Source organism: Bos indicus x Bos taurus, chromosome 19 (genome assembly GCF_003369695.1).
Source record: "Bos indicus x Bos taurus breed Angus x Brahman F1 hybrid chromosome 19, Bos_hybrid_MaternalHap_v2.0, whole genome shotgun sequence".
In the NCBI taxonomy this organism is placed as follows: domain Eukaryota; kingdom Metazoa; phylum Chordata; class Mammalia; order Artiodactyla; family Bovidae; genus Bos; species Bos indicus x Bos taurus.
The window spans coordinates 43,674,877-43,688,192 of NC_040094.1; the positions used below are offsets into that span (position 1 = coordinate 43,674,877).

The 13,316-nt window shown below is 40.6% G+C and overlaps 1 protein-coding gene across 8 annotated transcripts in view; it reads left to right on the plus strand.

Annotated features, from left to right (window-relative positions):
* Nucleotides 1–13,316, plus strand: part of ATP6V0A1 (ATPase H+ transporting V0 subunit a1) — a 55,482-nt gene that overhangs the window by 11,727 nt on the left and 30,439 nt on the right. For 4 of the 8 annotated variants that reach the window (XM_027516908.1, XM_027516910.1, XM_027516907.1 and 1 more), the window contains exons 3-7: nucleotides 3,707–3,785; nucleotides 4,938–5,035; nucleotides 6,017–6,145; nucleotides 11,766–11,869; nucleotides 12,189–12,315. In XM_027516908.1, the coding sequence (XP_027372709.1) occupies nucleotides 3,707–3,785; nucleotides 4,938–5,035; nucleotides 6,017–6,145; nucleotides 11,766–11,869; nucleotides 12,189–12,315 (537 nt within the window). The remainder of the gene's footprint in view (nucleotides 1–3,706; nucleotides 3,786–4,937; nucleotides 5,036–6,016; nucleotides 6,146–11,765; nucleotides 11,870–12,188; nucleotides 12,316–13,316) is intronic. The other 4 variants (XM_027516913.1, XM_027516911.1, XM_027516912.1 and 1 more) reach the window with 2 other exon arrangements.

Sequence of the window (13,316 nt, forward strand, 5' to 3'; positions counted from 1 at the left end):
CAGTCCAAGGGACTCTCAAGAGTCTTCTCCAACACCACAGTTCAAAAGCATCAATTCTTTGGCGCTCAGCCTTCTTCACAGTCCAACTCTCACATCCATACATGACCACTGGAAAAACCATAGCCTTGACTAGACGGACCTTTGTTGGCAAAGTGATGTCTCTGCTTTTGAATATGCTATCTAGGTTGGTCATAAGTTTCCTTCGAAGGAGTAAGCATCTTTTAATTTCATGGCTGCAGTCACCATCTTCAGTGATTTTGGAGCCCCCCAAAATAAAGTCTGACACTGTTTCCACTGTTTCCCCATCTATTTGCCATGAAGTGATGGGACCGGATGCCATGATCTTCGTTTTCTGAATGTTGAGCTTTAAGCCAACTTTTTCACTCTCCACTTTCACTTTCATCAAGAGGCTTTTTAGTTCCTCTTCACTTTCTGCCATAAGGGTGGTGTCATCTGCATATCTGAGGTTATTGATATTTCTCCCAGCAATCTTGATTCCAGCTTGTGTTTCTTCCAGTCCAGCATTTCTCATGATGTACTCTGCTGCTGCTGCTGCTGCTGCTGCTAAGTCGCTTCAGTCGTGTCCGACTCTGTGCGACCCCATAGATGGCAGCCCACCAGGCTCCTCTGTCCATGGGATTCTCCAGGCAAGAACACTGGAGTGGGCTGCCATTTCCTTCTCCAATGCATGAAAGTGAAAAGTGAAAGTGAAGTCGCTCAGTCGTGTCCGACTCTTAGCGACCCCATGGACTGCAGCCTACCAGGCTCCTCCATCCATGGGATTTTCCAGGCAAGAGTACTGGAGTGGGGTGCCATTGCCTTCTCCTCATGATGTACTCTGCATATAAGTTCAATAAGCAGGGTGATAATATACAGCCTAGACGTACTCCGTTTCCTATTTGGAACCAGTCTGTTGTTCCATGTCCAGTTCTAACTGTTGCTTCCTGACCTGCATACAGATTTCTCAAGAGGCAGGTCAGGTGGTCTGGTATTCCCATCTCTTTCAGAATTTTCCACAGTTTATTGTGATCCACACAGTCAAAGGCTTTGCATAGTCAATAAAGCAGAAATAGATGTTTTTCTGGAACTCTCTTGCTTTTTCCATGGTCCAGTGGATGTTTGCAATTTGATCTCTGGTTCCTCTGCCTTTTCTAAAACCAGCTTGAACATCAGGAAGTTCACAGTTCACATACTGCTGAAGCCTGGCTTGGAGAATTTTGAGCATTACTTTACTAGCATGTGAGATGAGTGATACATAATACCAATAATTTCCTTATTAGTTCTCTGTTACCAGTCTTTCTCTCTCTTACAGTTCATTCTTCACATACAATATTCTTCAAAACAACAAATCTTTAAAAAAAAAAAAAAGTAAAAATCAGATCATTTGATTCCATATTATTGCCCAGAGGACAAAATCTTCCATATCCTGCTCCTTGCATTCCCTCATCTTGATCTGTAGAAAATGTCCCCCATTCTCTGAGAATATGATTGATTTATGTCTCTGAGTCACTTGTCATGGTCTTTCTGCTTGCATTCTATTTCTGCTTGTTGAACTCTGCCTCATTGCCAGCTCAGGTGTTACCTTTGTGCATTTTTTCTCTTGTCCCCCAAGATAGAATCAGTTATTCCTTGTGTGTGTGTCTGTTCCCCCCCCCTTTTTTTTTGCCCTCATTTTTTTTTTATGGAGGTAAACTTTTATATTCAATGAAATGCAAAGATCTTAGGAGTACAAGTTGATGATTTTGGTAAATGTATACACCTTTATAACCATCACCCCAATCAAGATACAGAATATTTCCAGCAGCCCAAAAGGTTGTCTCTTGCCCACTTCTGGTCAGTCCATACCCACCGTAGGTAACCACTGTTTTGATTTCTACCATCATAGTTTAGTTTTGCCTGTTCTTGAACTTCATGTAAATGAATGATACAGTACAGACTCTTTTTTTTTTATTACCCAGACTCTTATGTCCAACTTCTTTCACTCATTCAACTTCATGTTCTTGAGATTTATTCTCATTTTATATATTTCTGTAGTTTATTCTTTTTTATTCCCTGATATGAACATAGCACAGTGCTTTTATCCAGCCTCATGTTGGTGGACGGAGAAGGCAATGGCACCCCACTCCAGTACTCTTGCCTGGAAAATCCCATGGACGGAGGTGCCTGGTAGGCTGCAGTCCATGGGGTCGCTAAGAGTCGGACACGACTGAGCAACTTCGCTTTCACTTTTCACTTTCATGCACTGGAGAAGGAAACAGCAACCCACTCCAGTGTTCTTGCCTTGAGAATCCCAGGGATGGGGGAGCCTAGTGGGCTGCCATCTATGGGGTCACACAGAGTCGGACACGACTAAAGTGACTTACAGTACAGTTGTTGATGGATATTTGGATCACTGCTAGTTTGGGGGTATTGTGAATAAAGCTGCTGTAAACATTCTTTTTTTCTTTGGCTATACTGCACAGCATGTGGGACCTGAGTTCCCTGACTAGGAATCGAACCATGCCCCTTGCTACAGTGGAAGCATGGCGTCTTAATCACTGGACTGCCAGCGAAGTCTTTACGAACATTCTTGAACAAGTTTCTGTGAACGTGTTTTCATTCTCCTTAAGCAGGTGCCTAGTGGTAGAATGTTCAGTCATGAGGTAGGTAGGTGAATGTTTATAGGAAACTGCCAACAACATTTTGCTTACTCTTTAATAATATTTTCACAAAAGTTGTATTGATTGGTTTCTGTCTGTCTCTTCTGTAGGGCTGATAGCTCTTCAAACCTGGGACATATCTTACTCTTTGTATTCATACCAGTGCCTAATAGTGTCTGGCGCATATTTGGTGCTCCAGAAATGTTGAGTAACTGTTAGTTCTTTATTTTTCTTTTATGGAACTTATCACAGTCTATCTTATGGGTTGTATTCATCTTTCTTCCCTATTAGGTTGCAAGCTTCTTAATGAGGAGGAATTTGTTTTATTCCTGTTTGTGTTTCCCAGAATATCTTGTGGCATTGTTTTGAAAATTACTTGTGATGGGTGGATGATTGAATAAATAAGCCTGTCACCTAGAAGGTGAAGACCCTGGGCAGAAAACTGAGAGAAGTTTGCTTTCTCTCTCTACTGACTGAGAAGGAGGAGAGAAGGAAAAGCAGGCAAAGCTTCTATTATATCCATTGCCTATATTTGGGAGGTGGTTGTGCTCACTGAGCCTTCTGGCCTGAGATGAACATTGTGTGCTACTGTGTTTTGTCATATTTGCCTCCATTCCAGTAATAAGCCTGCAGCAGTGAGAGAAGGGTTTTTACGTTTCCTTGGTGTGACTGGTCCTAAAGCGGGTTGTGTGGATCAGTAGAAAGTTTTTTAATAGCATTGTTTTAGCCAATATTTTGGCCACCTGATGCAAAGAGCTGACTCATTGGAAAAGACCCTGATCCTGGGAAAGATTGAATGCAGGAGGAGAAGGGGATGACAGAGGATGAGATGGTTGGATGGCACCACTGACTCAATAGACATGAGTTTGAGTAGACTCTGGGAGTTGGTGATGGACAGGGAGGCCTGGCGTGCTGTGGTCCATGGGGTTGTGAAGAGTCAGACACGACTGAGCGCCTGAACTGAACTGACACATTGACATAGAACTAGGTTTTCACTTCACAGGATCTGTTGCTTATGAAAGAGAGGAAATGGATACAGTATTTGGTATTCTGTTCTTATTTTGCAGTTAAATCCAGATGTGAACGTTTTCCAGAGGAAATTTGTGAATGAAGTTAGAAGATGTGAAGAAATGGACCGAAAGCTTCGTATGTGCATTTTGGTCTTGTCTGATGTTCCTCTAGTGACCCCTTTGTCTTAAATTAGAGTCCTCTTCATAAAGGAAGAAAATACTATGAAAGGAAAAAGAGAGAAAAAACCTTGCAGTCTAATGTGAAGATGAATTTCTTGTGCACAAGTAGATGTGTGGTATTTGGGCTCGGTGGTGCTTAATAGAAACTTTGAGATGACAAGGCTGCAAGCTGAAAATACTGTTTTTTGTTTTTCTTTTATGATAAGAGTTTTATGTCAGTGCTACACTGTAGAATTCTGAGAGATAGGACCTAGAACACCATCAATTTTAGATGGCAGCATAGCCAGCTTTAAATTGTCTATTTATGCGGGAAGAACCTAACATTTATTGAGGTACTATTGAGAGTTAGGGTGTTCATACGCTTTATTTTGTTCATTCCTCACAGCATTCCTTCAAGCAGGGTATCAGTTTCCTTATTTAAGTAAATGAGGAAGCTAAAGATCAGAGAGGTTAAGTGACGTGCCCAAGAATGTAAGTGGCCACGATGGAATCAGTGTCTGAATCCAGGTTGTCTGCCTCCAAAACCCAAGATCTTGCTACTATATGAGGCCAACTTTCAGTTAGGTGAATTTAGTCTCTGTGCTGAAAAACAAGTCAGTAGTTATCACCTGAAAACACACTTTTCTCCTGTGTTTTGGGGCTTTTTCTGTGCTTTGTTTCTTGTTTAACTCAGAGCTGACCTATTTTCAAATTTAACGAAACCCTTGTAGGTTGGAGTTGTCTCACTAGTGTGCTGAGGGTCAAATATTCTACTGAGTAACACTCTACTTTAGCTCTCCTCTGCACCAATATCTGTGACCAGAGCCATCACACAGGGTTGAGAGCTGACACAGATGAGAACCAGTGTTAAGATCAGAAGAGGGAAAGAAGACAGTAGTGGACTGATAAACCTCTTTGCAGGAACTGTGCTTTAGAGAATGTGGGGTAGGAGGAAGAGCGGTGTGAAGCGAAAAGGAGGTACAAGTTCTGCTTCTTTTATATGAAGAGTGTCTTTCTTAGAATGAAGCTCTTCTTAGCCAGGTTTGGGATCTTATTATTTTTTTCCTCAGATATTGGCAGTTCCAGACATGTGGATCTAGACATGAATGTTTTGATTCTGTCGTTCTAGGATTTGTTGAGAAAGAGATAAGGAAAGCTAACATCCCAATTATGGACACTGGTGAAAACCCAGAGGTGCCCTTCCCCCGGGACATGATTGACTTAGAGGTAAACAATTCTTCTGAGGAAGCCAGAAAAGTTTCTTTATATTTCAGGGCAGAAATTACTTTCCTAACTAGATGGAAAGTAGAATAATTCTTGCCGTCCTTTTCTGTTGATTGCAAGGTTCTTGTGGACGGGATTAAAATGAATTTCCTTTTTTATGATATAAAAATCACTGTGGTATTAATATCTCCAATACTGTCACATGCCACTAATGTTTATTGGCTTGTTGAAAATTTATTGGATTAATGTTAATTTAACTAGTAATTTATTAATAATCTCATAAACTGAATCTCATAAAATCTCGATAGACTTTTCAATCATTATTTTATCTAAAGTCCGCTGGGGGATTTAACCAAGTGTATAACAGAATCTATAGACAAAAAGAGGCTATTTTAAGCAAAAAAAAAACCTTTATAAAGAAAACCACCCTGGTAAAAACACAGTACAGTCATCCCGCAGTAACCAGGGAAGATTGGTTCCAGCCCTTCCCTCAATATCAAAATCTGCTGGTGTTCAAGACCCTTGTATAAAATGGCTGTAGTATTTGCATATAACCTACGCTCATCCTCCCGTATACTCTAAATCCTCTCTGGATTACTTATAATACCTAATACAATGTAAATGCTATGTTAATCATTGTAAATACAAAGTAGATCATAGGTAAAATAGTTGCTAGTGAGCAACAGATTCAAGTTTTGCTTTTTGGAACTTTCTGGAAAATGTTCCTCCCCAAATATTTTTGACCTATGGTTAACTAACCATAACTAAGCATAACTATGATTAACTATACAATCTGTGGATATGGAACCAAAGAATACACAGGGCCAGATGTATTGCTGGGTAGATATGAAGATAGCTTTGAACATTCAGCCTGGTCAGCATTCTGCGGGATGGATTATTTCATCTGTTTTTTAGAGCAAGCATTTTGAGCTTAGTGTGAGTTAATAGTTTGATTGATTGTTTGTTTGTTTTGTTTTTCTATAGGCTAATTTTGAGAAGATTGAAAATGAACTGAAGGAAATCAACACAAACCAGGAAGCTCTGAAGAGAAATTTCCTAGAACTAACTGAATTAAAATTTATACTTCGCAAAACTCAACAGTTTTTTGATGAGGTCAGACTACTGTTTCTTTTAGTATTTAAGCAGCTGATATTACACCAGCACTAATGGGCCATATTTTTATTCCAATAATTATTTTAATTTGCTAGTTTGGGAACAATACCATTTCTGCACCCTGTTTTAGTTGAAGAAATGTCAGATTCTGTTCCATTTTCCATGCAGTACACAGCCAGCCATGGTTTTGTATATTTTTGCATTTTCAGCAGTTTTTCATCTCAAAATGAGGAAAGGAATCCTAAAGTAGTTGTGTAAACATAGATGAAATTTTACATATGAAGGTAAGTATATGCTTGAAGTTGAAGCAACAGGAAAAAGTTATACATGAAATTGAAACAAAATTTAATCTCCAAACCTTTTGTCATTAAATTTTAGCTTGTATCCTCTATGGTTGCTTGTCAGCCTTTGAGCATATTTTTAAGTACTCCAGATGGCAAGCACACTTAATTTGAGAGCTGTTTTTTATGTTGTATGGAAAATTGGTAGGATTCTTGTTTGAAATTCCTGGATTTTCCTCTAAACTCAACTTCAGTACCTTGTAGGGGCAAAATGTTAATAAGTTCCTGGGTTAAAAATGTAGGTGACTCAGTTGCCAGGGGACAGCTTGCTGAAGTGACCCCACCACAGGGATTTGGAACAAGGCTCTCAAAAGGCTTCCTTCTCCCAATTAAAGCTGGGGAGGAGTCTTAGCTTCCGGAGTGGACATGCTTTTACTGATGGCCTAAAATATGGGTAACTCTTCTATTTTATAGGTGTCTTTGCCACCCGATTAGCAACATCGTACATTTCATAGATTGTCCCAGTCACTATTCAGTATGCCTTCCCATAAGTTCTTTTTTTAAAAAAAAAATTTTCAGCCACGCCTTGCAGCATGTTCCCCAACCAAAGATCAAATCCATGCCTCCTGCACTGGAAGCACTGCAGAGTCTTAACCACTGGACCACCAGGGAGACCACCCCATTAAGTTCTTTATTTCCTTTGCTCAACAACAAAAATTAGCAAAGCTTTTAAAAAAAAACAAAAGGCCTGCTTTAGTTAGTATGTGATAAGTCCTCGGTTTCACTTTTAATTTCTATGTTTTGAAGAAAAAATAACTCTCCCTAGTTCTCTAGCCTGGGGTTTGCCAACCAGCAACATCAGCCTCACCTGGGAACTTGTCAGAATGCCAGTTCTCAGTCCTCACTCAGAAACCCTGAGGGTGGGGCCCAGCGATCATTTTCACAAGGTGATTCTGAAGCATGCTAGCGTGAGAACCACACGGGGCTGGGGAAAGTCAGCTGAAGACGTGTTACATTCCTCAGTAACTGAAGATCTGACTCAGAGAAACCATGCTAATTAACAAGATCTACTGGAGCCAGGGAAAGGGGGAAAAGCTCCTAGGAATTAAATTGCCTGGTCCTGAGAATCAGGATCAGGCTACATATCAGGAGAGAGAGGGTGTGAATATTCAGTTTGCTTGCTGAGTTGAGAATTTTGAAACTGACTGTAACTTCTTTCACCAGTCCCCACTATCATCACATTAAAGGATGTGGGACAGTGTAATTAGCTCTTTCCAAGTGTTCCAGGTCTTTTGCAACAGGCATGGTCACTTATGTCAAGTGGTTTTTGATGAACAAATAATCTGGAATTCCAGTATACTCACTGCCTAAACATTATTATTATTTAATAATAATATTATATTTAATAATAATACAGCATTATTATTGTTGGATCATTTGAAGAGCACTTGCTGTTTGTGAGGCATCAGCTGGGTGACATGGTCTCTGTGTTCAAGGGCTATATCACTTAGTCATGTCTGGAAACATCCACGAACACAGTGACTCCCTAGGCTCACAGATGGCGTGCTTTTTATACGTGTCCAAGCTGCTGCCCACAGATCCAAAGTAAACCTGGCCTCAAGATCAAAGCTCAGTTACTTTTATCATTATTGGGTACTTAGTTCTTTGACCCTCTCCCTGCCTTTTTCCCCCTTTTGATATACCCTTTAGTTTTTTGCTGGGATATTGATGAGATATATGAGAATGTTTTTCATAGTCTCCTGAGTTTTAAGGATTGGGATAGACTTCCTAGTCTAGTTCATTCTGGGAGAAATTCTGAAAAAAAGACTGACAAATGGACTCCCTTAAGGAAAATAGTTTTTTTAACTCTTCATTTTATAATACAAAAAAAAAAAAAAACACACACACACACACAATAATAGTAAAAACAAAATAAGCAGAATCACTTGGAAAGATGATATAAGATTTTAAAATTGTTACTGTGGGTTTAGGAATTTTCTTTGTGGTTAATAGGTGTAAACATGAAATGCCCATCTTGAGAAGTCAGGCATGACCTTCACACCCTCTCCATTTTGCATCGTTTCCCCCCTCCTACTCATGCAAAGCATTTTTTTGAGCATGAGGCCTTGGCTGTGAGAGGCTCTTCTGCTGCTGTCGTCATCAGTCCCACTATTTCCAGTGGCAGGAACCCCTCCTTTTCCCTCCTCGTGCACAGTCAGCATCTTGTCCACTCTAGTCATTAGCTCACAGCCTCAGCCAGGCCCCTTTCAATAGCCCCTGCCCTGCTGAGGCCAGATAGCAGCCTCAGGGTCGCTGCCAGGACAGGAGACAGAGCTGCACAGAGTTAAGCACGTCTGCACCTGCGAGTACACGCTTCACACGATGCAAAAGATCAGGAGACTTGGGACCTCGAGTCTCAGAAATGTAGACTTTTCATGAGCCTTTCTTCCATGCCTGAGATTATAATGTTTGTCAATGGCCTGAAACACTACCTATTTTAAACCCTTCTTTTGAATATAATTTGGTGAATATGATCAGTAATTTACAATAATGAGTTAGCAGAAAATGACTAAATCAGAAAATGATTCACTGCGTCCCCAGGCATAGGGGTTATGATTGGCCAGGTGTGGAGAAGGGGAGAGGTAAACACATATTGAATAGTCTTATGATTTATGATGATTACAAATTCAACTTAGCCATTTCTTATCCAGAGCATTTTAAATGACTTGTTAATGATTATCCTTTTCTCAGTCTTCTTGCTTATGAAGAACTGTAAGAGCTGGAGAGATTTCTCTGCATCTTTTACCATAAGCACCATAACATATGAAAGCGTAAAGAAGACTGGAAAAGTAATGGTTAATGGCATGCAGAGCCCTGCCTTCCTTTCCTTCTGAGTTTTCCATCCATCTGCTTTCTTTACTTTTCTTTCCCATCTGCCATCTCCTTTGGGGCTTGCGTGAATACTTCGGGTGATTAAATGTAATTTTTTTCTCATGTCAATGGAAAGAAAAGTATTTGCTCTTGGTCATGTAGCTTGAACTGGATGTGCTGCTTATACTGAAGAGTAGAAATAGAACTATTGAAGTTGTGCTACTTCCTCTTTCAAGGCATGGTTTTAGTATTCTGACTGGGGGAACGGGTAAACCAGAGGGCACAGCAAGTAATGTAGAAGAACTTTGGCAGTATTTTTATGAAAGAACCCAGATTAGGACTGAGATACTTGATGACATGGTTTTAGATATTGCTTTAAAGGCCCTCAGTTAGTGGTTCTGGACAGTTTCTCATCAGGCACAATTATTTCATTTGAAGGATTCTTAAGTTTGAAATGGTGTAATTATTAATTAGAATATTATTGTAAATTTGTATTTGATTTTAATTCTGCCCTTTTTTTTTTTTCGGTATTCCCAGAGATTCTAGATGGAGCCTTCTCCTTTAGAGGAGCACTGTTTGCTTTTCCATCAGTTCTCCCCTTTAGAGCACATATTTGCACTGAGCTTTATCTTTATGGTTTACTTAAACCAAGCATTGTGAACCATGCAGTAGAGTAGACAGGAGGCTTGTGAGTTTCACTGGTTTTTGCTAAGGGACATCCTAAGAGCAAGATGAAATGCTGTAGTTACTCTGGATCCTCAAAGCAAGCTGCCTGTGGTTTGTAGTCAGCGGATTTGATTTTAAGCAGAAACAAGAACTGCGCACTTGAGAACAAGTAGTAACCTGTGCCCTCATTATCTCATCTTCAGTTCAGTTCAGAAAGTTTCCCAAATCTCATGGTGGTATTTCTCTGCACTTCTGGTGTGCCCACTGCCTATCCTTCATTTTTTTTTTTAAACAAATTTTTTTCTTTTTTCTTTTGGTCGTTGAGAGTTGATCCTGCTTCTAGAATTTACTTCCCAAACAATTGCTTTCACTTGTTTAGACTTTCAGACTTATCTGGTTTATACTCAGTTCCCCACCCCCACCCTGTGACTTTACATTTATAGTCCTGTGACTATCAAGAAGGGATCCCCTGTGGCTTTTTTTTAATAGCAGGATTGATAAGAGTAGAATCAAACTGAAATTTGGAGTGAAGATGATGAGAAAAATTCTCCTGACTTCATTTTTATTTAGTTCTGCTTTTGAAAAGGAAGATTCCTCTGGCTCACTTCTAGTCTTTGGTCAAACAGGTAGGCCATGGATATTGAAGCTGGGGAGATGAGGCAGTGGAGCGGTCAGTTAGCCTTCATTTCTTAGGGCAGCTCCTCCTTCCTGGTGAGAGGAAATAAGGCGAGACGTATTGTGGAGAGAGAGGCTGAGAGGAAACGGGGCAAGAAGTATTGTGTAGAGAAAGGCTGAGAAATGTAGGTCTGCATCTGAGAAGGTCCTGCTCCTCCTCCATTTTATTGTATAAACTGTCGTGGTGGAAATCATTTTAAATCTCAACAATCCAACTAGTCCACATGTTCTGAATTGGCTTATTATCTGTTACTTTTTTTCACTTGATTTAGATTGTTGACTTAAGCTATGTTCTCAAGAATCCTTAAGCTGTAAAGCCCACAGGAACTTTTTACCTGGATTCCTGGTCAGAAACTAGGACATTCAGGTATGTTTTCGCTTTTCCTTCCCTTTATTGATGCAGTGAAGGCCCATGCCTGCCCAACTATTGTGTTTCTTACCTTTTTGGACAACGAATACTCTTTAAATCCCATGGTTTGAAGCTTTTTTTTTTTTTTTTTTTCTTTTAAATAGTGGGTGTGCTGAAAGCCCGCATGTTTTGACTTTTTAAGGGCATGGAAAACCTAGACGTCTGGAGACACCCCTTCTATCTTTCTCCTGTTCAGGACAGTGACAGCTCCTTGCTTTCTTCCTGGGAAAGAGAGTCTCCATCTTTTACATTCTTACACAGGGAAAAGTCTAATTTGCAGCTGCCTGGAAATTTGATATTGAATGTATCTGCTGAGCTGCCTTGTTTTTGCTCAAAAGGAAGAAATACTTCAGCTTCTATGCATATGCAAGAATATTTTTGATACTTTCATGGCTTATTCAGGAAAACATAAGAGAAAAAATGGTTTCCACCAAGTCACAGGTTTATACGGGTGTCACTATCATTTAACGTTTTTTTCTTTATTCCTTATTTCTAAAACCATTTCCCCAGATGCTTTACTGGGGCAGTTCTGCTTCCTTTACCTCTTGTCTTTTCTTTGTTTCTTCCCCTGTTCTTCTTGTCTTCTTTTTGTGGGTATGTCTTCTCTTTTGGTGGTTTTCTTTTTTTCATCTTTATTTTCTGAACTTATCTCCTGGTTCCTCGTTCCCTGCATGCCACTAACTATTTTCATTAGATATTAATTGATTTGTGAATTCAGGCTGAATTGCATCATCAGCAGATGGCGGATCCAGACCTGTTGGAAGAGTCCTCGTCCCTCTTGGAGCCAAGCGAGATGGGAAGAGGCACGCCCTTGAGACTTGGGTAAGTACCACTTCGACCCTCTGTACTCAGCGGAGTCATGTCCATTTTTGCTGTTCAGAAGAGCAGTCAGGCTGGGCATTCACTGCCTTCCAGGATGCCCTTTCTTCTGAGCCTGTTGCAAGTTGTTGCTGACTTACTTTGGGTTCAGTTCCTAAGTCGTTCTGTCAACCCTCTGCTGAGTCCAGGAATCAGATTTTGGCAGTTATTTTGGCATAGCAACGCCCAGCCTCCTGTCTGACATCTTTCCCCTCCCCTGCTCTTCACTTTCCTCCTATCCTGTGGCATGGAACCATTCCCAATCTGGCTCTTCTCCCCACAGCTTCGTGGCTGGTGTGATTAACCGGGAGCGCATCCCTACTTTTGAGCGCATGCTTTGGCGGGTGTGCCGGGGGAATGTGTTCCTGCGGCAGGCTGAAATCGAGAACCCCCTGGAGGATCCTGTGACTGTAAGACAAGGGAATTGCGTCTGGTGGAGTAGGTCTGGTACAGGGAACTCAGAGCAGCGGCATAGCATGTGCCACCTGAACCTGACCCTCACAAGAGGAGCCCTTACATTTACTCCGTTTGGATCTGGGAATTTGAGGGACTCCTCTTTTCCTCTTCGCCTCCATCGTATGTGTACATACAATGTGTACATGATGTGTGGGGTCTTAGTTCCCCTACCAGGGATCAAACCCAGGCTACAGCAGTGAAAGTGCTGAGTCCTAACCTCTGAGCTGCCAGGGAATTCCCTCCAGTTATTTCAGCTTTATGTGTTTTCTGGTACTTATCTGGGACCAAAAGAACATTAACTCTTAAATGAAAATTAAAGCAAGACATCTGGTTCCAAGTTTGGTAACATCCATGTGTACAAGGAGGAGAGATTTCCTAAACTGTGATCTTCATAAGTTGATGAAACTTTAATTGATGGTTTTGGTCTACTTGTTTGTTGGGAATTTTAGGAACTTAGTTTCAAGATTTATGTTGTGCAAAATAGGATGATATTCCCTACCCAGTGCTTTGGAAAGCAGGAATGACTTAACATCTTGGCATTTGACATAACAGGACAGAGTTCTTAGCATAAACCTACATTTATATGGTGAATCCATTCAGAGATGACAAGCAAAGATGAGTAACTGTTCTGCAAGAAATTTAGTTCACTTTGCTATTAGTGTTATTTAGAAGCCTGGAGTTGGTTATTATGTTCTTAATTATCTTTTGGGTGTCTTAAATTAGTATTCTTTTTTTTTTTAAACCTAAGAAGAGAGGTTGAATTATGAGGCTTCTCAGAGTAGCTGGGTCCTTCAGCTAGAAGTAAATGGATCATGTCCTCGGGACCGAGTAGGAGGGTGGTGACACTTAGGTTACGGTGAGTCTCCTAAAGTACCAGTTTTGTAGTCTTACTGAAGGCTGTCTTTGGGTCATGGAAACATCACAATCAGCAGTTACACCTCATGTGGAGCTATTC